Source organism: Microcebus murinus, chromosome 9, assembly GCF_040939455.1.
Source record: "Microcebus murinus isolate Inina chromosome 9, M.murinus_Inina_mat1.0, whole genome shotgun sequence".
NCBI lineage: Eukaryota > Metazoa > Chordata > Mammalia > Primates > Cheirogaleidae > Microcebus > Microcebus murinus.
Window position 1 is genome coordinate 9224541 of NC_134112.1, and position 21370 is coordinate 9245910.

General features: G+C 53.1%; 1 protein-coding gene across 1 annotated transcript in view; it reads right to left on the bottom strand.

Moving 5' to 3' along the window:
- The window catches only part of ADCY1 (adenylate cyclase 1), a 137585-nt gene continuing 116215 nt past the window's right edge, over window positions 1-21370 (bottom strand). Inside the window, exons 12-20 of the mRNA XM_012763424.3 lie at window positions 20042-20131; window positions 19386-19639; window positions 18916-19042; window positions 10969-11085; window positions 10734-10880; window positions 10018-10116; window positions 6265-6379; window positions 4234-4358; window positions 1-3403 (exon numbers count right to left, since the gene is read on the bottom strand). Of these exons, the coding sequence (XP_012618878.3) occupies window positions 3101-3403; window positions 4234-4358; window positions 6265-6379; window positions 10018-10116; window positions 10734-10880; window positions 10969-11085; window positions 18916-19042; window positions 19386-19639; window positions 20042-20131 (1377 nt within the window). The 3' untranslated portion in view covers window positions 1-3100. The remainder of the gene's footprint in view (window positions 3404-4233; window positions 4359-6264; window positions 6380-10017; window positions 10117-10733; window positions 10881-10968; window positions 11086-18915; window positions 19043-19385; window positions 19640-20041; window positions 20132-21370) is intronic.

The following is a 21370-nucleotide window of genomic DNA, read 5'->3' on the forward strand; positions in this document are numbered from 1 at the left end:
TAAGGCAATATAATACAGTTTTATCACAAATAAAAAGGAAGTTGTTTTCCACCAAACCCCAAGGAACATTATGGCTAAACACAGTTCCTGAACTCCCAGGAAGCAGGTGGGGTTTGGAGTTGCTGATGATGGAGATGTTTGCCCCGTGACGTGGGGACCTCGCCAAGGCTGCTGTGGGGTCCATTTCAGAAAAGTCGTGTGCCCAGGGGAGGGAGTGTGGTCCCCGGGATGGCTTCCTCCTGCTGCTGCGTGACCGACCTGCCTTGAGTGGTGGCACAGATGCACACGTGTGATCTCCCAGCTCTGTGGACCCCAGGACGGACGCCGTGCGGCAGCTGGCTCCTTGCTCCGTCTCACAGGCCAGACCGAGGTGTCACCAGGCTGGGCTCTGCTCCTCCTGCAGGCTCCAGGCGAATCTGCTCTGGGCTCGCTCACGCTGTTGCCAATTCAGCTCCTGTAATGTGGGAGCGACGCGTCCCCACTTCCTTCCTGGCTAGGGCTGGGGTTGTCAAGTAGCCTCAGGCATTGGCTGTGGCCACTAACGATGGTGCCATCCCTGTCATGCTTCAAATCCTTCCAGGCTCTTCTGCCTCCCTCGTCCACTTCCAAGGGGCCATGTGGCTGCACTGAGCCCACTCGGGTGTTCCTGCATCCTCTCCCATCCTAAGATCCCTAATCTTAATTCCGACTGCAAAGTCCCCTTTGCCAAGTGACAGAGACTAGCCACAGGGCCTAGGTCTAGGGTGTGGACACCTCTGGAGGCCACTCCTGTCTACCCCCTACCCAGGCAGCCTGGGGCGGGCAGCAGCACTGGCTGTGCCAGTGAGGCTCCCTGTAGGGAGCGGCCGGCAGCTGGGCGCCAGCCAGGTGCTCGGCTTGTGGAGAGCTCAGATGGACCCCAGACCTTGTGATGAGCCTGCCTGTCCTTAGGCGGCCTCGCAGGCAGCCCAGAGATTCTGCACAACCGTAGGCTCCTGTGGACGCCCCAACAGTGGCCAGAAGCCCCCACTAGCATCTCCTTCTGCCCTAGGGCTTCTTGGGAGCCCGGCCCGCACTGGTGATGCCAGAACGCCAGGGAGCACAAGTAGACGGTGACATGAGAACCACACGAAGAAGACAAAAGATGCCCATTCTCCACCCCTAAACTCTCCAGGGTAGCCAGGGGGTGGCCTTCCCTGGCCTGGGAGCTCCCTGCTGCAGCCAGGAAAGGCCATGGGTCAAAATCACTCTCAGGAAGGTGCCAGGAGACCTTCCAGCCCCTCTGGCATCACAGAAGCCACAGCCCGTCCCGGAGAGAGAGAGAAGAGCAGACGGGGTGTGCTCCCCACGGCCCCTCCAGCCTGTGGTCCACAGCCTGCACGAAGCCTCTTCCACTGCCCCTGCCAGAAGCCGCCCACCCTATCTGCTTCTGGCCTGTGTCCTGCCTGTGCTAGAACCCCCCCCACCAGCCCCAAGTCCCTCTGGAACAGGCACCTGGCCAGCCCCAACCCGGCTGCCCTGCAAAGCCCCCAGGCCTGGCCTCCCCAGCTATGGCTGAGGCCCCTGCTGTCCCTGCATGGCCACACGGCCGAGCCAGGGTCACCCTCCCCATGTGGGAGGCCATGTCTAACATGCCATGGTGGGAACGGCTGGAGGACATCAGTCCAGAGCGGACCCCACACAGGCCTACACTCCAGGGAAGGAAGTTGGGGTTGTTCTCTGCTCCTATTCTGAAAAGTCAGGACCCCTGAAAGGGAGTAGAGCCCTTGTGGAGCAATGAGGAGAGGGACTCCCCCGTCCCCCAAGCCAGCTAGCTGTGAGCAGAGACAGGCTCAGGCCTCCCCTGTAGTCCACAGAAACCTCTCTGAGCACATTTCAGAGCGGCCGGTCCCCAGAACCTTTCCTCCCATCTCCAGCTGCCTTCCTCCCTGTGGCCGAGGTCCGGGGTCTCCACGTGCCAGGACTTGCCTGGCTATTTCTGGCCAGTCCCATCCCACCGGCTCTCCCGGGCCCCTGAGCCCCTCATCCTCATCTCCGTCATGATCACCTAGACATGCAGGCGGGGTTCCCAGATCTTGACACGATCGCCTGCAGTCACGTTCCCTGCAAGCTGGAGCAGGGACACCCGGACTCAGGACCATAAGCCGACTCTGGCTTTGCCGGAGAACCGTCTCCCATCAAGGAAGCCTGCTCAGGGGCGTGAGGGCCACTCCTTTCCAACATGCATGCAGCACGCACTGCTGCAAATGTACAGGACCCGTGGCACCACAGAGACAAGGAAGAAATGACACCCATGCCTCTCCTCCTTTGAACAAACACAGCAGAGACGTGCAGCACGGGGAACGTCCAGGTTCCGCAGGAGCCAGATCCAGCAGGCAGCGCGGCTGGGGAACACACAGGCAGAACGAGAAGCCGACGTCAACCGTGATTATGGAGACGGGGCTGGGGCCCCCGAGAATTGCAGGAGACCTACCTCCGGCTTTGAGCAAACCGCCACTCTGCGGCAGGGCGGTGGCCCCACTATGCACGCTGTGAGAGGCAGCTTCTCCAGTCTCCCCACACCGTCCAGTACGAGCGCTCAGTTCCGTGCTGCGCGCAGTGTGAACAGCCCCAGCCCACAGAGGCCTGGCTCCCCACTCTGGCTCCCGAAGCCGCTGCCCAGGGGGGACCCGCCTCGGCTGGGGTGGCACAGAGCTGTCTCAGGGCACACTGGGCAGGCCCCTCGGCCACTCTGCCAGCCAGACCTCCACAGCTGTCGCCGTAGCCCCGGCGGATGTTCTCAATTCCTGACACTGACGCCCACCTGGCCAAACCCGCAAAGGCCTGCTGGAAAGAGACGGTGCTCCCTCTGCCACAGAGGGGAAGGACGGGGTGGACACACCTCCGGCGAGGCCTGGATGTGTGTGCAGACAGGTGTCCTTCCTCACCAAGTCACCGCTGTGCTGCTGCTGCCGGGTTGTGGCCCTCGGGCCACGGCCATGCCTCGACAATGCTCCTCTGCCAGCTGGCTGCTGCCCGCCTGCTCCGCTGGTCTGGCTCGTCCTGGCTGGAGCCGCAGTGGCCTGTGTCGCCCCAGAGCATTCCCGCCCTGTGTGCACCCCCGCGGCCAGCATGGGCTCCGTTAAGCCTCCTTCCCAGCTGCCGTGGAGGGCACGTACTGGCTGGTGGGGGGCGGGGGGAGCCCGGCCCTGACTGGGAGCCCAGCCGTGGGGCACATGGGGGGGTGTCTGGCCTGAAGGCCGGCTCTCCCGTAAGGACACATTTTTCGCTCCAAGCCTAGGCACCTGGTCTGGGAGCCATTTCCATCAGTCCTGCCTTCCAAAAAGTACGTCAACATCTCGCCCTTGCCCTTGACACTGACTTTGCCTCTGCACACGAAGTGGTAGGAGCACCTCCTCAGCAGCCGGTGGACCTCCTCAGTCACCTGTGGGCACAGAGAAGCGCGCATTACAGGCAAGAAGGGTGGTCTTCTGGGGATGGAAGCTCCACTGTGTGTCTGGGAAAAGACCAGAACATTCCACCCTGTCCCTTAAACTGTCCCCAATTAGCCACCGTCATGCACCAGGGGACTAGCCTTCCCTCAACACCCCCGGGGCCTGCAGCTCCCAGGCAGGCAGCTGCAGGGCTGGGCGGCCTCACAGGCCCCAGCTGACCTACGTGGGCGCATCCCGGTGGTCATCAGGACAGGGTCAAGTTTCCAGTTTGTTCTAAGGGAAATCCCAAGAGCCAGACCACACACCTCCACACTGAGGAAAAGCAAAGGCTGCAGCCTTCCAGAACTTTCTGTGGCTCCTGGAAGATAACATGGCCACCCACTGGGTATCATCCCACCTGAGCTGCCCAGAAGTTCCTCGGATGAGGTGAGCACCCAAAGCAGCCTCCCTTCAAACAGGGGAGAAAGCTCTTCTCTTCTACGGAAGCCAGGCGGGGCGGGGAGGGACTCGAGTCCTGGCACATGTGGAGGGAACAGCAGCCAGGCCGTGGGGTGTGGCCACACGCGCCTGTGACTCAGTGCTCTGGAGTCTGCGCCTGGTCACTCAGTCCAGCCCCTAAGGCCACACGGCAAACCAGACAGCACACTCAAACCGCCCAGCCCAGAAATGCCCTCGAGAGCAGAAAGATTGAGCTACGCAGCTAGGTCAGCCCTACCACTTACTGGCTGCAGACCTGGGGTTCAACCCTTGACTTCTTGTGCCTCAGTTTCCTCACCTGCAGAATGGGCACCTGTGCCCTGGGATTTCTGGGTGAACTGACCTGGATTCTGCCCTGGACCCCAGTGCTGTCCATCCGACTGGCCACGTTGACCGTGTTTCCCCAGATGTCGTACTGGGGCCTACGCGCCCCGATCACTCCGGCCACCACGGGGCCAACGTTGATGCCTGGAAAACAGCGACGGCGTGGCCTATTGTCAGCTGGAAACATGCAACTTGCCCTGCGAGGGCCACCCAGTGTGCTTGATGCTGCTCGTTCCAGGGGCCTTTTGGGGTCACCTAGTGCCAAGCCCTTCCCTAAAGCACCCACACAGCTCCACAGAGAGGCGCTGCAAGCCTCACCTGCTCGCGGCTGCCCGGCGGTGGGGTGGCACCCTAGTGACCTGCCTGCTGCACCGGGCAGCAGCGCTGCTCATCGAAAATGATTCCTGATCCTGGGGGAAATCCCATGTCCTGGAACATTGGCCCCTGTGCTACGTCCTGCCATAGAAGCCACTCAGAAATCCGACCTTTTGGTCTCTATGACCCAAGTGCATCCTCTTTCCCAGAAAAACAGCTGCTCCCGACCTTTCTCAGGCTGCACCTGTGGCTGTTTTAGGGTGCGGGTCCCAGAACTGAGCACAATGGTGCAGGATGCTCTGACAGGACCGGATGGAGGACCCCTTCTTTTTGTGTAGCTCAGGACCCAACTGGCCCCTGGGTGGCTGCAGACCAGATGGATGGCATCACAATGACCCCAGGGGCACCCGAGTTTGAGTCACCCCTTGTGTAACCTTCAGCAATGTGCTCTTTCTGGGCCTGGGCTTCCTCCCCTGTAAATGGGGCACACACAAAGCTGTGACACCCACCTGTCCTTGGTGGGATGTCATGAGGGGGGTGGGGTCCAGCACGCCATCAGCTCTGTTAGTACAGCCAGCTATGGCCACTTCTTGCAGCTAGGGCTTTCTGGCCCAGGCTGAGGCCATATCCTATCTTCCTTTTCTGTGTTTGTGGACTGATTTTTCTGAGCTTGCCCTAGTTAATTCCCCTGAAGTCCTGGATGTGGTGTGGGAGGAGCGTGGGGGGCGGGGGGGATAACAGTGTGAGCTGGGGCAGGTGGGCATGGGAAACCTAGAGAGGAACCCCAAAAGGCTACTTCCTGGATGGCTGATGGGACTGGGGAGCCCCTATGCTAACCATAGACACCCCCACCTATAAGCAGGAGATGGGGCCAACGTCACCATGCTGGGTAGAAGGGTCTCCGCATGGCCAGGCACTGAGCCACAGCCGCAGGGCTCCCTGTGGGAGGGCAGGGAATGGGACATCCCTGACCCCCATCACACCTGTTTCCCGACTGATCGGCACCCAGGGCTCAGCGCTCAGTGGACACCATGCCTGAAACACAGCTTGCTCTCCAGGACATCAGAACTCCACCACCCTTCCCACTCAAACACAGCTCCAGGGCTGGATTTTAAGGCCATTAGCTGTTTGAATTCTAGAACAACCATAAAATGCTATTTTAACTGTATCCTGGACTAGTGGGAACTTTTATGGTAAACTGTCTACATCTTAGAAAAAAGTGAATTTAGGATTTAAAAAGAACCCAACAAACCATAGTTTTGTACAAGCTAGAAAGGAACTTGGACATCCAATGGTTTTCCCTTCACAGGCAAGGGAAGGAGCCCAGAGAAGACAAGGGCCCGCCCGAGTCCACACCGGCGGGCTTCCGCCAGCCCAGGCCTCCTCTGGGCAGCTGGAGCAGCCCCACTCGGTGCTGCCAGGGCCGGCCGAGGGGAAAGGCGAGTTTTCCTGCAGGTAAGTGTGGACTCGGAGGAGCCTCTGAAAGTCTCCAGGACAACTGAGACTTCCAATGTGTTTCATGAGCTCAGGGCAGTGAATCTTCAAAGTCCTAAGTCACTTTGTGAAGCATCCCACTTCCACAAGCAGCTTTCAGGGACAACCCTGTTCACGTGTCCCCATGTTCTCCTGATTGGCACCTTCCTTCCTTCAAGGCACCCGCCAGCTGATCCTGCCCTAGGAAGGCACAGAGAGGGTGTTCTACGCTGATGGACAGGGTAGGCTCAGAGCCTCATACCAACTCGGAGGACGAAGTCGTTGTAAGACTGGTAGTTGATCTCATCCAGGACATCAAACATCTCAATGGCAAAGTCCGCTAGTGTGCTCAGGTGGGAGGAGATGGATTTCTTAGCCTAGGCGTGAACAGACAGGGATCATTACGTTTGGGGTCACCAGCCAGGTTGGGGGCAGGGACCCCTACTGCAGTTGTGGGACTGGGGACTTGATTCCTATATCAACAGCTCAACAGGCCCGTGGACTGAAGATGTTCTCAGTGCCTAGCTGGGGTACATCATTCTATTCTACAGGTAGGAGACTGATGTATTGCCCAAACCCTGGCTCCTGAGGGGCAGAGACAGAACTCACCTGAGGCTGTCTGTGAGGGGTGGGGGTATGGGGGTAGCCCTGTGAGCATGAGACCAGGTATCCAAACTCCTGCTTGGACAATGTTGTCAGTGCCCATTGCAAATGAGCAAAGCAAAGACAGAGAGCCATGTCAGATCTTGAAATTCATTACATTTTTCTGTATGTGTCTGACAAGGTGAAACAGTGACAGTTGTAAGGTTTCTAATTCTTATTTTTTAAGGAAATTTTAATAGTCCTTAAAATCAGGGAACTAATGCTTTTTTAAATGGATGTATTTTATGTTTTAGGACAATTTTAGGTTTACAGGTCAACTGAGCAGATAGTAAAGAAAGGTCCCCTGCACCCCCTCTTCCCCCACAATGTAGTTTCCCTATTGTTATTATTTTGCATTAGTGTGATGCATTTGCTACAACTGATGAGCCAATACTGACATATTATTACTAACCGAAGTCCATAATTTACATTAGTATTTACTCCTGGTGTTGTACATTCTATAGGTTTTGGCAAATGTATAACAACATGTATCCATTATCATAGTACTATACACAGAAGTTTCATGGCCCTAAAAATCTTCTTTGCTCCTTTCCCCTAATCCCCAGCAACCACTAATCATTTTACTGTCTCTATAGTTTTGCCTTTTCCAGAATTTCATATAGCTGGAATCATACACTATGCAGCCTTTTCAGACTGGCTTCTTTTATGTAGTGATGTGTATTTAAGGTTCCTCCATGTCTTCTCATGACTTGGTAGCTGATTTCCTTTTATCACCTACTAATATTCCATTTTATGGATATACCAGAATGTGTTTATCCATTCACCTATTGAAGAATATCTAGTTCGCTTCCAGGTTTTGGTGATTACAAATAAAGCTGCTATTAATTTTCATGTGAAGGCTTCTTTGTGGACATAATTTTCATCACATTTGGGTAAATGCCAAGAAGCACAATTGCTGGGTCCTACAGCAGCACTATGTTTAGCTTTGTAACAAAGTCAAACTGTCTTCCAGAGTGACTGAGCCATTTTGCATTCCCACCAGCAATGAATGAGAGTTCCTGTTGCTTCACACCCTCATCGGCATGCATCTTGTCAGTGTTTTGGATTTTAGCCATCCTGGTAGGTGTCTTGTGGTGTCCGATTGTTTTAACTTGCATCTTCCTAATGACCTATGATGCTGAGCATCCCTTCACATGCTTCTTTGTCACCTGTATAGTTTCTTTAGGGAGGTGCCTGTTCAGATTGTGTGCACACTTTTTAACTGCTTTTTTCTTATTGTTTAATTTTAAGCGTTCTTTGTATATTTTAGATCAAAGTCCTTTATCAGCAGATGATTTGCAAAAAGATTTTCTCCTAGCCTGGGACTTGACTTTTCATTCTCTTAACAGTATCTTTCACACAGTAATAATTTTTAATTTTAATAAAATCCAACTTACCATTTTTTTTTCATGGATCATGTTCTTGGTGTTGTATTTCAAAAAATCATTGCCAGAGTCAAGGTTATCTAGATTTTTCTCCTTTGTTACCTTCTAAAAGTTCAACAGTTTTGCCTTATATATTTAGGATTATCCATTTTGAGTAAATTTTTGTGAAGGATATAAGGTGTGCATCTATGTTCCTTTTCTTGCATGTGGATGTCTAGCTGTTTCAGCACTATCTGTCGAAGAGACTCTCTGTTTGCCATTGTATTGCCTTGGCTCCAAAGTCAGAGACCAGTTAACTCTGTTTGTGTGGGTCTGTTTCTGGGTTCTCTATTCTGTTCCATTCATCTATTTGTCTACTGTTTTGATAATGCCGCATTCATTGTCTTGATAACTGTAGCTTTACAGTAAGCCTTGAAGTTGGGTAGTGTCAGTCTTCCAACTTTGTTCTTCCTTGTCAATATTGTGTTGGCTGTTCTGGGTCTTTTTTCTTTCCATATAAACTTAGGATTAGTTTGCCAATATCACAAAATATTCTGCTGGGGTTTTAATTGGACTTGTATTAAATCTACAGATCAAGTTAGGAAGAACTGACGTTTTAATAATATTGACTCTTCCTTTGCAGGAACATTGAATCTCCATTTCTTTAGATCTTTGATTTATTTCATCAGATTTTTGTTGTTTTCCTTATATAGTTCTCGTATATATTTTGTTTGATTTATACCTCCTATTTCACTTTTAGGGTCTAATATAAATGGTATTGCATTTGTAATTTCAAATTCCAATTGTTTGTTGCTGGGATATAGGACAGTGATTAACTTTTATATATTAATTTTGTGTCCTGTAACCTTAGTTCTGGAAGTTTTTTTTTCTCTTTCATTGTTGTGTTGCTGTTTTTGAGTCTTTCAGATTTTCTCCATATACAGTCATGTCATCTGCAAACAGATTCCTTCCCAATCTGTACGCCTTTTATTTTCTTGTCTTATTGCCTTAGCTAGCACTTCCAGTATGATACTGAATAGAAGTAGTAAAAGAAGATATTCTTGCAATGCTTCTGATCATAGGGAGAAAGCATCTACTTTCTCCCCATTAGGTATAACGTTAAGCTGTAGGTTTTGTGTAGATGTTATTTATCAAATTGAGGAAGTTTCCGTCCATTCCTAGTTTACTGAGCGTTTTTATCAGGAATAGGTGTTAGATTTAGTTAAATGATTTTTCTGCATCAACTGATATAATCACATATTAATGATTTTTCTTCTTTATTCTGTTAATTTGATGAATTTCATAAATTTATTTTAGAATGTTAAACCAGCCTTGCATATCTGGAATAATTCCACCTTGGTTTTCATGTCTAATTCTTTTCACTCATTATTGAATTCAATATGCTAATGTTTGTTGAGGATTTATGCATCTATAGTCATGAGAAATACTGGTCTGTAATTTTCTTTTCTTATAATGTCTTTGGCTAGTTTTGTTTTTTGGAGGAATGCTGGCCTCCACTTCTATCTTCAGGAAGGGATTGTAGAGAACTGGTATAATTTATTCCTTAACTATTTGGCAGAATTCATCAGTGAATGCATCTGGGCCTGATGCTTTCTGTTTTGGAAGGTTATTAACTATTGATTCAACATCTTTAATAGACATAGGTCTATTCAGGATGTTTATTTTTATTTATTCATAGTTCTGCTTTGGGAAAGGAGAGTGCAGGGCTGGAGGGAAGAGAAGAGAGCGGGCCAGAGGGGAGGGCACTGTTGGAAGGGGCTGGGGCTGGAGGAAGCCCCTGTGACCGTCCTTCTGTGCTGACTGTCCCCTAGGAGATTGTGTCTGCAGAGAGCCAGCCACTGACAAAATAGCCTGTGAGCCGCTCCCCTAATCCAACTCAGAGGGAAAACAGACCCCAGCATGGAGACCTGCCCGGGGTCTCAGAGCAGTCTGGGGCGGGGCTGGGACCCGGTCTGCAAGCAGGCAGCCAGATCCTGAATGACACTCACCTTGGCCCCCGAGGTGGGCGCCAGCCCCACTGCGGCCATGTAGGTGCTCCCGATGGTTTTGATCTTCTCTAGGTCCTTGTAAAAGTCTTTGTCCATGAGCTTTGTTTAAAACACAAAACTGTTAAACATTACATAACATTTGAGAAAAGTCAGCACAGCCGTCAGCCACTAGGAAAACAGCATGGCTGACGAACGCAGTCTGGAAAGCCTAATGTCTTGTTTTGGGCACCACACAAATTCTGGGACTACACTGAAAAGAACAGGTGAGGAGGGACAGCACAGGACGTGCCCCTGTTCCCCACAGCCGAGCTCATGGTCGTGGGAGAATCGGGTCCCCAGTGGAGGAGCTGGTGGGGCTGGTGCCACACCCACTGGCTGGAATCGCCTGGGGGTCCCCCTGCCCACCCATCGGCAGACGATGTGCTCAGCCCTGGCCGCTGCAGATGTCTGAGCCCTGATGTTTACAAGGCGGAGGACAGGAGCCCTGCCCTGCCTGGTGGCCCTGGTCCCCTATCCTGGGGTAGAGACCCCCTTCTTACTGTCATGGTGGATCTGGATCCCGAAGGAGACAGAATGCCTGTGCTTCCTGCCCATTCCATCTACAGGGAACGTGACAAGCTGCTGAACATGCAGGATTTCATCAGGGGAAGGAACACCTGTGTCGCAGGGTGCACGCCAGGCCAGGCAGGGCCAAGACAGCGAAGCGCAGCCCTCACCTTGTCGAAGTCAGCGATGATCTCGTTGAGCAGCCGCAGACACTCCACCCCCATGTTGTTGCCGTCCAGCTCGATGTAGAAGTCATTGAAGTTGGGGATGGAGGCGAACATGACGCCCACCTGGGAGTAGGACTGGTAGTAGAGGTCCTAGAAGGTCAAAGGACAGGTCAGCCCGGCAAGTGCCCAGGGAACGGCCAGAGCAGGGCTGGCTGGTGGCGGCTGGGCGGGCGCTCACCATGTTCCGGGGGTTGGACATGAGGAAGTGCTGGGCCACGTGGGCGGGCAGGAGGTTGAAGAGGATCCTCCTGTTGTCCAGCTTCACCCTCTCCATGTCCTCGCGCTCCTCTTCTGCCTGGGGGTCGAGAGCCGTGGTCAGCCCCGCCCATCCACGCCGCCCTCACCCCCCACCCGTGCGTCTTTCTAAACCTTCACACTGGACACCCAGTGTGCCCTGCCCTGCACCCGGGCTCCTGTCCCTCCTCCCCACCTGACGGCAGCACTGTGTCCGTGCTACCAGGCCGGGAGGATCCACAAGCGTCTGCACAAGACACCACCCATCTGCTGGAACATGCAAAGAACAACTGCCTTGCCCCACTTCCAGGGCCTGCCCTGTCCTAGCCTCCTCTTGGGGACCAGAAGCCACCACAGCTCTTTCTGATGCACACGCCCACCACAGGCTGCACCAGTCCCCAGGCAGCCCCCGACGTGACCCCCCCTAGAATGTCTGGGGGCTCCTTGTTTCCTCTGGGACCTCTCTGGCCTCCACCAGAGCGCACGCCCCTCTGGGCACTGAGACGGCGAGAGCTGTGCGGGTGGCGCCAACCCCAGCGCTTCCCCATCAGCCACAGGACCCTGCGGAGACTGGTTACTCCGACAGTGACAGCCTGCTCAGGGGCCACTGTGAGGGCACGAAGGGTGCCACTGGCTGTGATGTTAACAGTGTTTTGGTGAAAACTGTGTAACTGAATATGCTTCAGTTAAAAACAAAATCTATTCCACACAGGTTGCACTAATTTGCACTCCCACCAGCAGTATAAGAGTATTCCTGTCTCTCCACATCCTCACCAGCATTTGCTGCTTTGGGATTTTTTGATAAAGGCCATTCTCACTGGGGTTAGGTGATATCTCATTGTGGTTTTGATTGGCATTTTCCTAATAATTAGATATATTAAGCATTCTTTCATATGTTTGCTGGACATTATTCTGTCTTCTTTTGAAAAGTTGATGGCAGCACAACAACCCAAGTGCCTGTCAATCCACGAGTGGATTAATAAAATATGGTATCTGTATACAATGGACTACTACTTGATTATAAAAAACGGCGTGGATCTAGCACCTCTTATATTCCTGGATAGAGCTTGAGCCCATCCTCCAAAGTGAGAATGGAAGAACAGGCATTGCAAGAATGGAAGAAAAGGCACCACATGTACTCATCATGAACTTGGCACTAACTGATCAACACTAAGGTGCTCACACAGTAGTAATATTCTTTGGGGGTTGGGAGTTGGTGGTGGGTAAACTCACAACTAGTGGACATGAGCGTTGTAGGGAGTAAAGGGCACACCTCAAATCATGGTTTGAGTGTGGCAAAGTCATAATATATAACCAAAATGTTTGTACCCCCATAATATCCTGAAATAAAAAAATAAATAAATAAAGACAAAATCTAGGCTTATCACACTGTGATTAAAAGATCTGGTTCTAATTCTGCTTATTTCAGCATCCGGATTAATGGGCTATTGAATAGCTGTCCTAATCATCACATACCTCTTAATCCACCCACAGATGCCAAGGTTTCTGTTGAAATGTGACTGATAAACATCCATCTTCCCTGTGCCAGTTATTTTTATGAATTAAGCATAAGTTGCATAGTTATATGTTTTTAACAAATAAGATGAAAATCCACTGAAATTCTCAATTTATAAAATTTTCCAATCAGGACGCTCTGTGGGCAACACACATTATTCCTGTTAACAAAGTCACGTGATAGAGACACATCCAGCTTCCGCTTTCGAAATGTCCTCTTCCAGTGTCTTTCAGAGGCATTTCCCTCTCACGTGCGCTTATGTTGCAGGAATTATTGATCAGGGCACATCTATTGATAGTTACGTGGCATCTCAGAGGAGGTCGCAATTTGCGGGCACTTGTCATTTGGGAAAGAGAACAAAACAACAACAAATAGCATAACCTGACAGCTCCCTGGTACGCTGACACTCGCCGTGGGTGACTCTCACGCACGCAAAATCCCAGCAGAGGATTCAGTCCAACTACACCAGCGACCCCGACCCAGCGCCTGGAGTCAACATGCTCACTACAAGGGAACAGCCCTGTCCTCACTCTGTCTGGGAAGCGACGTCCCCACCTCCCTCCTGCAAGTGACATGGGGCATCTGCCCAAAGTCGGACTGCCATTGCCAGATCCTTCCTCAGTATCAGGAAAGAACATTTCTGAATTTTCAGATGCAGCCACTATAAATAGGTTTCCTGAGGCCCTCTCCCAAGGCCCCGCTGAACCACTTTTGAGGTGCACACACCCTCCTTTAGGGGCAGCCTGCTCTATTAACACCTCCTTTTGGGGAAGCTAGGACAAATGGTGGCAGCTGAGACAAAAGCCTTCAGCCCCTAGGTTAGAGGAGCTTAGTGTCTAACTTTGGGGCCGAATCACTTGTGCCTCCTTTGATAATTGGTATTTACTCAATGCACAGACCGGAGCATGAAGGTCAAAGATGGGACACATCTCTGTACAGTGTTGCTGTCCCAGGACTGAAGAGTCTTGCAGGGGTCCTCAAACTACGGCCCGCAGGCCACATACAGCCCACCGAGGACATTTATCAGCCCGCTGGGTGTTTTTGCCACCGCTGCCTGTCCTGCTTAGCAGCCAACTCATCCCAGGCCCGCAGAGCGCATGGGTGGAACGTGCACCGCACTCTCCAGCGGCCCTCCAACGGTCTGAGGGACAGTGAACTGGCCCCCTGTTTAAAAAGTCTGAGGATCCCTGGTCTTAGGTCAGGGTGGCTTTGGCTAGGGCAGGCCAGGCAGGGTGCATATGTCAAGAATAGCCTGAAATTTGGGGGGCAGGGTGGGGTGGGACACCCCTGCCCTCAGGGGCCCTTCCATGCTGTGGGACTGAGGAACCTCTAGGGCCCACCAGCCTGGAAGAAAGCTACACCAAGGCACATCAAGTATTTAAAACCACTGATAAAGAGAAAATCTTAAAAATACAGATTTTTTAAAAAATTACATGTAGAGAAGCAGTGTGTTCACCCCAGTGAAAGCTATTTGTGAGGATGTGCTCACCCAAAGCCCAGATGTGACACCTAATAACAGAACAAAATGATGACTAACATGGGTATAGCACTTCAGTGTCCACAAAGCATGACTGTGGCTTCCATGAAGCGAACCCCCCCTCCCCCGCTCCCCCGGCAACCCCATGAGACGAGTGTTACTGTCATGCACATAGAGAAACAACACTAGAGAAAATAAGTGACTGCAGAGGGGGCGGAACCAGGTCTCCAACTCAGCTTCTACTGCCAGGTCTGTGTCACGACCAAACCTCTGGCAACCTTCACTCTCCATGTTAATAATGGCGACCGCAAAATAGGAATTGCCCTCGAATTAAGCATTTACTGGAAGAGAAATTAAGTTGTTTTAACTACGTTGATACTAAGTGGCATAAACATTGAAATTATATTTGTCATAGTGATCATCTACTGAGTTCAAAGAAAAAAATAACACCGGAACAAAAGCGTCCCAACGGTTAAGGCTAAAGAAGCCGAGGATGTCGTCACAAGGGACAGGCCCATCTGTTCATGTAGGTTTCTGTGACCAACCTGTCTATGTAAATAATTCACCCACCTAGTCTTTGGCCTGGCAATTTTGCAATAGTTTGAAGCACTTTGATGTTTGTACAACATGTCTAAATATCCAAAGAGCAAACAAAGTCTAGAAGGTTCCACATTTTGCTGGAGTTACAGGTAAGCGGGTGGCATTTTTCGTTAGGCCTCTGGAAAAATACGTCGGTGTGTCCCATTTAGGCAACCCTTCCCTCTTGACACACATGCATGAGGACCCACAGGCTTACCTGGGCTGCCCCGAGGCCTGGGAATGTGTTCTCACCCTGACATCGTGAACAAGCTCAATACAGAGCGGGCATTGCTAGGGGGTGTCATTGGAAGGAGAATCCCATGGCAGGGTCTGATATTGCATTTAATAGCATTTAAAAGGACACCAAAGCGAAGAAAAGGCCATGCCAACCCAGACGGTCGAAAATGCCTCCGTCAGAGAGTGTGCTCCAACTGGAGGAGTCACGGCAAGGCCCCACTCTGCCCTGCGAGAGTAGGGAGCCAGCTGAGCACCCTACTAAACAACCCGGAAACCTCGATCTTGTTGGCCCGGGCTGTTCCAGTCTTCCTAGCTCATTCTAAATCCATCCTTCTCAAGCTCTGAGTAGGTCTTCGCAACTGTAAGGTCTTAATCCAGAGGGCCAGCTGATGGTTGGGTCTGCAGATCTTCCCAGACCAGCCAGCTGGATTACCCTGGAAGGCCAGCGTGGTGGACAAAGACCACCTTCGCTGGCATAGCCCGTCATAAAGAGGCTCTTCTCCCATTACCTGGCATGGCTCTGGCAAACAGCAGCTGGACAGATCAGCTTTCTAGGAACCGGTGTGTGCTGCATCTGCGTTCTACTACCCCCTGCTCTGTCCCAGGGAGGCCGACCCAAGCGCTGCAGCAACAGGCTCCCTGGCTTCCTGCTTCCAATCGGGCTCAGCCAATGGGGAGCGTTGCCAAGGGCCAAAAGTCCAGGACAGTGGGCTGGCCATGTCCTTTGACCAAAGGTCGTGAACCCTCTTGGGTGACCCTCCCTGTGCCCTGCTTCCGGGGCCCCTTCCCACCAGGTTGCCCAGTGCCACACCAGCCTGGCACTGCCCGTGCCCACCCTCCTCTTTCCAACAGTCCACGCATCATTAAGGGCTCTTGACCTCAGCCAACTGGAGGTCGCTGTCCTCTCAGCCCAGACTTGGCAATACACGCACAGAGCCCGCGGAGACCAACTCCACCACCACCCCTTAACCACGCAGGACTCCTTCCAAGGTGCCTGCCGGGGGGGCCCTGACCATGCAAGGTGTCCTCCATGTGGGTGACCATAGGGCTCCACCTGGCCCTCGGCTCCCTTCACACTGCCTTCCACTATCAGACACCTTCAGTGACAGGACGGGGATCAGGTCCTGTCCTTCAGGCTTTGGAGATGTGTCAGTCTCCACCGCCCACAGGGAGGGAACCTGGAAGGGGCATTGGCCCCTGTGACTGGGTGCTGGTTCCTCGCAGGGTGTCTGTGAAGGCTCCCTCTGCCATGATCCTTGTCCCTTTCCCTCTGTCCCACCCCTCCTCCTTCCACAGGTGAATCTCAAGCATCCTACGAGGTCCAGGGAAACACCTGCTATTCCCATGTGGGGCCCTCTCGTGTGACAACTCATTCCCTGCCTGCCCCTGCACCACAGCCTGAGTCCTTCCACGGGGACACGTCAGATTCAGCTGTGTTTCCCCCAGGCGTGCCCTCCCAGCCCCTACCCAGTCTGCAGCGGGAATCCAGGACCCGCCCTGTCCTGCAGCAATGAGCCCACCACTCAGCATCGCGTCCCCAGGAGAGGGGCCAGGCACTTGGGATCTCAGTGGCCCCCACCACCCAGAACCGGAATCTGGGTGCGGAGTGAAGGCAGCTCGGGACCACAGGACCCTCGGGAACCTGGGGGTCTCCCCCACCGCCGGGCTCGTGTGGGGCTCCGCCTGGCAGCACGCAGGGGCATCTTCTGCCCAGAACAGGCACTAACTTCACACACACAGGCTGTGTGTGTGTGTGTGAAATGAAACGGTAAAATCTGGAGACAGAAACGAGACCAGCAGCTGCCTAGGGCTGGGGTCTGGGGAGAAATGGGGAGTGGTAGCTAATGGAGACAGAGTTTCTTTAAAGAGAGATAAAAATGTTCTAAAATTGATCACAGTGATGGCTGCAGGAGGGCATAATGAACACCACTGGACTGCACAGGAAGGAGTGAATCGCGTGTTATGAGAAGTATGTCTCAATAAAGCCATGACAGACAAAAAGAATAAACAATGGTTTTCACCTCGCATCTGTGCGCCTGTGTATCCGTATGTACGTACTCAGTGTGTGCATGTGTGTGCACACGTGTATGTTCTTCCTTTTGTTTACCCAAAGCAACAAAATAATTCTCCGCCATCTTAAATACGCACACTGCCCTGCTGTGCGGACAACATCTGCTCAGCTGCTTCTGTCTTTTCCACGCTACTAAAACTAGAAGGAAACAACTGTCTCCACTTTTTTTTTTTTTGTCTAAGTGACAATTTGCCTCCGGATGCTCCTCGCACCCTCCCTGCCTCTCCTTCCCAGAGAGAGATCCCCGCAGCAGATGGCTCTCCATGCAGTGGCCTCAGGGACTGTCTCAAGGCAGTGGGCTGTCACATGAAGGACCACACAGCCTCGCTGAGCACCTACTGTGCGCCAGGCCTGTGGCCAGGCATGTGGGGAAGAGAATTCCAGTCATTTCAGACTCCCTATGAGGGAAAGGGTTTCAGAGATTTCTGGCATACTGCTGGAGAGGAAGGAGAGCTAGGCTGGTCACTGTCCCAAGTCACACAGACCCTGCATGGAGCTGCTGGAATTCGGGACGAGGACTACCTGACGCCATGCCCAACCCATGCCACCTCTGCTGCTGCAGACCAAGGTCTCAGTCACTGGACCGCATGGCCTGCTACCCAGCCAGCCTCAGGAATGAGGATGACAAACCGACAGGCTCCCCAATTCCAGTAGGCCTGTTTGAGCTGGGTCCTGCCACCAGAAGACACCTGGGCACTGCTGGGATTCCTACCTCTGTGGTGAGCCCTCGGCTGGTCCTGGCCACCGGTCCTTTCCTGCCACCCTGGAGGCGGCACCTGCCTGCTCTGAGCCCCCACTCTGGGCTTCAGCCCTGGCTGCAGAGTGGAGGCCCTAGGCTGAGAGTGTCGGCCTGGCCTCACACACTGCTCTGACCAGGAGTTCGGAGCCCACCCGGAGGTCACGCAGACAGGGCCTGGATCCCAGCCTGGCCACTCACTCACCGGCTACCCAGCCCTGGCATGCCACCTCTGCAGCCCCTCTCTTCTTGTCTGGAATCCCCCCGGGCGGTGCTGCTTGGAGGACTGAATAAGATTAAACAGCCCCAACTGCAAAGAGAGCTACTCTTACTGTGTCACAGTAAGATGACTGGCTCTTGCTAAAGTTAATATTCATTAGCCTCAATTCCTGCTTTTAGGTGAAGAAACCGCAGTGGAGCCATTTTCCCAGAGGGAAACAGTCTGCAAGTTCCACAGATGGAACCCAGGCGGCCAGTACAGAATGCTCAACTGCCTCATCTCCTAGACCTGGGGAGCGCAGAGCAGGTGCACGTAAGGGGTGGGACACGCAGAGACGCACTCACGCCCGCGCCCACATGCCGCGCTGGCCCCCAGCTGTGGAGTGGACATAGGCACACCCCAGCTGTCTCTGCATGCGACTCCACGGCAGGCACTCAGGGTCAGTGTCTGGCTCGCACCCAAACAGAAAGCCACCTACAGACTCCAGGAAAGTGTGACACACACCCCACAGCCTGTGCCCAGATGGCGAGGCCTGAGGCTGGCTCACACATCAGAGTCTCCAGAGCGGTCCCCACACCGCTTGCATCAGAATCTCCTGGGTACTTTTTAAAAATATAGATTCCCCGCCCCCACCTGCAGACCTGCTTAACCTGGGTGGGTGGTGTGAGGTTTAGCATTTTCTCGAGTGTCCCAATGACCCTGATGAGACCTGCTCTTACTGTCCAGTGGAGGCTGAGCCCCTGGGCACTAGCAACTGCACACACTGCTCAGGGACGGGGAACTCACTGCCTCACCAAACAGCCACACTGACCATCAGGCAGGCTCTGTCACATGCACACTACGGCCTCCTGAGCTGCTTCCACGGGTGCCATTCCCACTCGCCATGCCCCTCCGACATACTCCCACACCCTCCGAAGGTGCCCGGCCCTTGCGTGCTGCTGAGCAAGGGCCTCTGCAGGGGTCTCAGCACACAGGCCCCGCCTGACACTTGCTGAGGCTTCTTTGCATTCTCCCCCCCCCCCCGCCCCGCAGAAAGCAGAAAGGGCTCATCTTGCCTGCGCCGCCCAGAGGTAGTCCAGCCGCAGCCTGACGTCCACCTGCCTGGCATGCAGGGCCAGCGCGCAGGAGAACAGCAGGATGGCCATGATCGGCTCGTAGCTGCGCCCAGAGACGGCACCGCCCCTGGTGGGAGATGAGGGAGAAAGCCAAGTCAGTGTTGAGCTTCCATGGCAAGACTCTGCCATCCAGCCAAGAATCAATGGGAGAGCGACCCTCCAGGGGTAACACCCACCAGCAGCTCATGGGGCTGACCCAGGCCTACAGCCACTTCTCACTGGGAGGTCTGAGGCCTTGCTAGAATCGGGGATAAAGAGATGAAACAGAGAAGCCACCAAACTAAACACTTTGTATATAATTAGGCCTTATTAAAAGCTTTATGATCAGCAGACTATAATACATAGCTGTATACACAGAATTTAGCAACATCCCCGCTCAGGGCTTTGTCTCCTGGCAGCCGCGTACTTACCCAGATCTGGTGTATCCGCTGAGCTCCAGGACGAGGATGTAGGATGTGGTGAGCCCCAACAGCAGGATCATTTTTGGCAAGGAGGACACCCGCAGGAATATGGCAAGCGGGAGGGTGCCCACCAGGCAGCAGAGCAGGGCGTGGTGCGCAGACTCGCAGGGCAGGGCGGGCAGCGCTGTGCGCCGGCCCCCAGATGAGAAGACCACCAGGGTACTGTTGGGCTTGGAGTTCCAGGCCCAGGGCAGGCAGCCCACCTGGGAAGGAGGGGGCGCAGGAGCTCAGGGAGGCCGGGCCTCAGGATGCACAGCTGCTCCTCCTCTCACAGCTGCCCCCAGGCCTCCGGCCTCCCACCAGCTCCCCACTGGCTCCTGGGGCAGCCGAGAGGCCTACGAGGACCAGGTAGTGTCCCCAGCATGGCAGCTCCGTCCTGTTATTCCTCCCCGCCCCCGTCCTCTGTGTACTAGGAAGGAACAGGCTCGCCCTGTACCAGGGAGAGGTGTCATCCCCTCTGCTAGATGAGGTCTCTCATTCCCTCCTTCTCTGGGCAGCCCTAGCCTGTTCCTGACATCTCTACTGGCCGGCCCCGGCCTCCCGGGCTGGCTCTGCAGGGTGTGCCCTCTCCCGCCCGCCGCCCGCCGAGGGCCAGAGATGCTCACCACACATCCTTGGGCTACCGAGTAGATTAAGACCACTATGAAAATACACAAGACAGTGCGAATCTGAATCGTCAGGCACCCTGGAAAACACTGGACAAGAAAATATTAATTTAAAAAATGTCCTCTGATTACCAAGCTGATTCACACGCGCAGTAAACAATTCACACGACAGAATGAGAAGAGCAAGCCCCACGCCACTCGATCCACGCCCAATTTTCATCCTCCACACAGATTTCTTGGCTATTTTCACATACTTGCTCGCCCAGGTGAAAAATTTGCCAAGGTTAAGAAAAACACCTGAAGGCTTCAAATTAAAAAGACCCCTCCCTCCCTGCCTCCCTCCACTGGGCTCTATGACGTTGACTGGCACTGAAATGAACTAAATGATAGATTAACTTGACATTCTCAGTACGTGGAATTCTTCCATCTCAGAAATGCTATGAGTTGCCATTCATTTGTGTTTTCTTTTACATGCTGTAAATTAGTTTTATCATTTTATGCACACAGGTTTTATATAATTCTTAATGTATTAGAAATTTTACTCCAAACCTATTCACTTTAAATCATCTTGAAATATTCAACAAACAATTTCATGGATAAAAGTAAGAAGCCCTTTTTACCCTCACACTTACATTCTGACTTAGAATATAAACTAAAATAAATACCTACACGGACCTTATAGAAAACAGCAACTAACCCCGACAGAGCTGTGACTGCCAGGGTGCCCTCAGCAGGCTGTCTGAGTTAGTCTTTAATCCTCATTCCCACTCTACAGTGACCACCGAGCCCAGTAACACGTATTCTCTGGATGAAGACAGGGAGGTGTGTCCCAGCTCACTCAGCTGGTGGTTACAGATTGGGCCCCAGCTCCGGGTTCCCTGAGTTCCAGCGCTGTCGTGTTCCACCTGAAGACGGGTCTCCGCTCTCTACTCAGGAAGGAGAGCCCCTCTCCAGCAGCACGAGGCCCAGACACTTGATTGACTTTGGCTTAGTGCACTTCCCTCCCCTGGGCAAGAGCCAGGTTCAAATCACTGATCCAGGCCTGCCATGGGGCCTTAAAGCCTGACATTTAACCACGAGCCACCAAGCTCCGTGCAACTTGAGCTTCCCTCTTGAACTGGGAGTTACCCGACCCACCAAGCCTTGAAGGCGGGTGTGCACAGCAGCACTCCACCATCAAATGGAAGTGGTACACATGTGATTGGGCAGAAGTGGCCCAAATGGTCATGGTCGCCACTCCCCCTGCACTGCCTTCTCTCTCCCAGCCTGCACCTACGGCTCCTGGGGAGTTCCCCATGATCCACTGGCAGGGGAAGACGTGATGCAGGC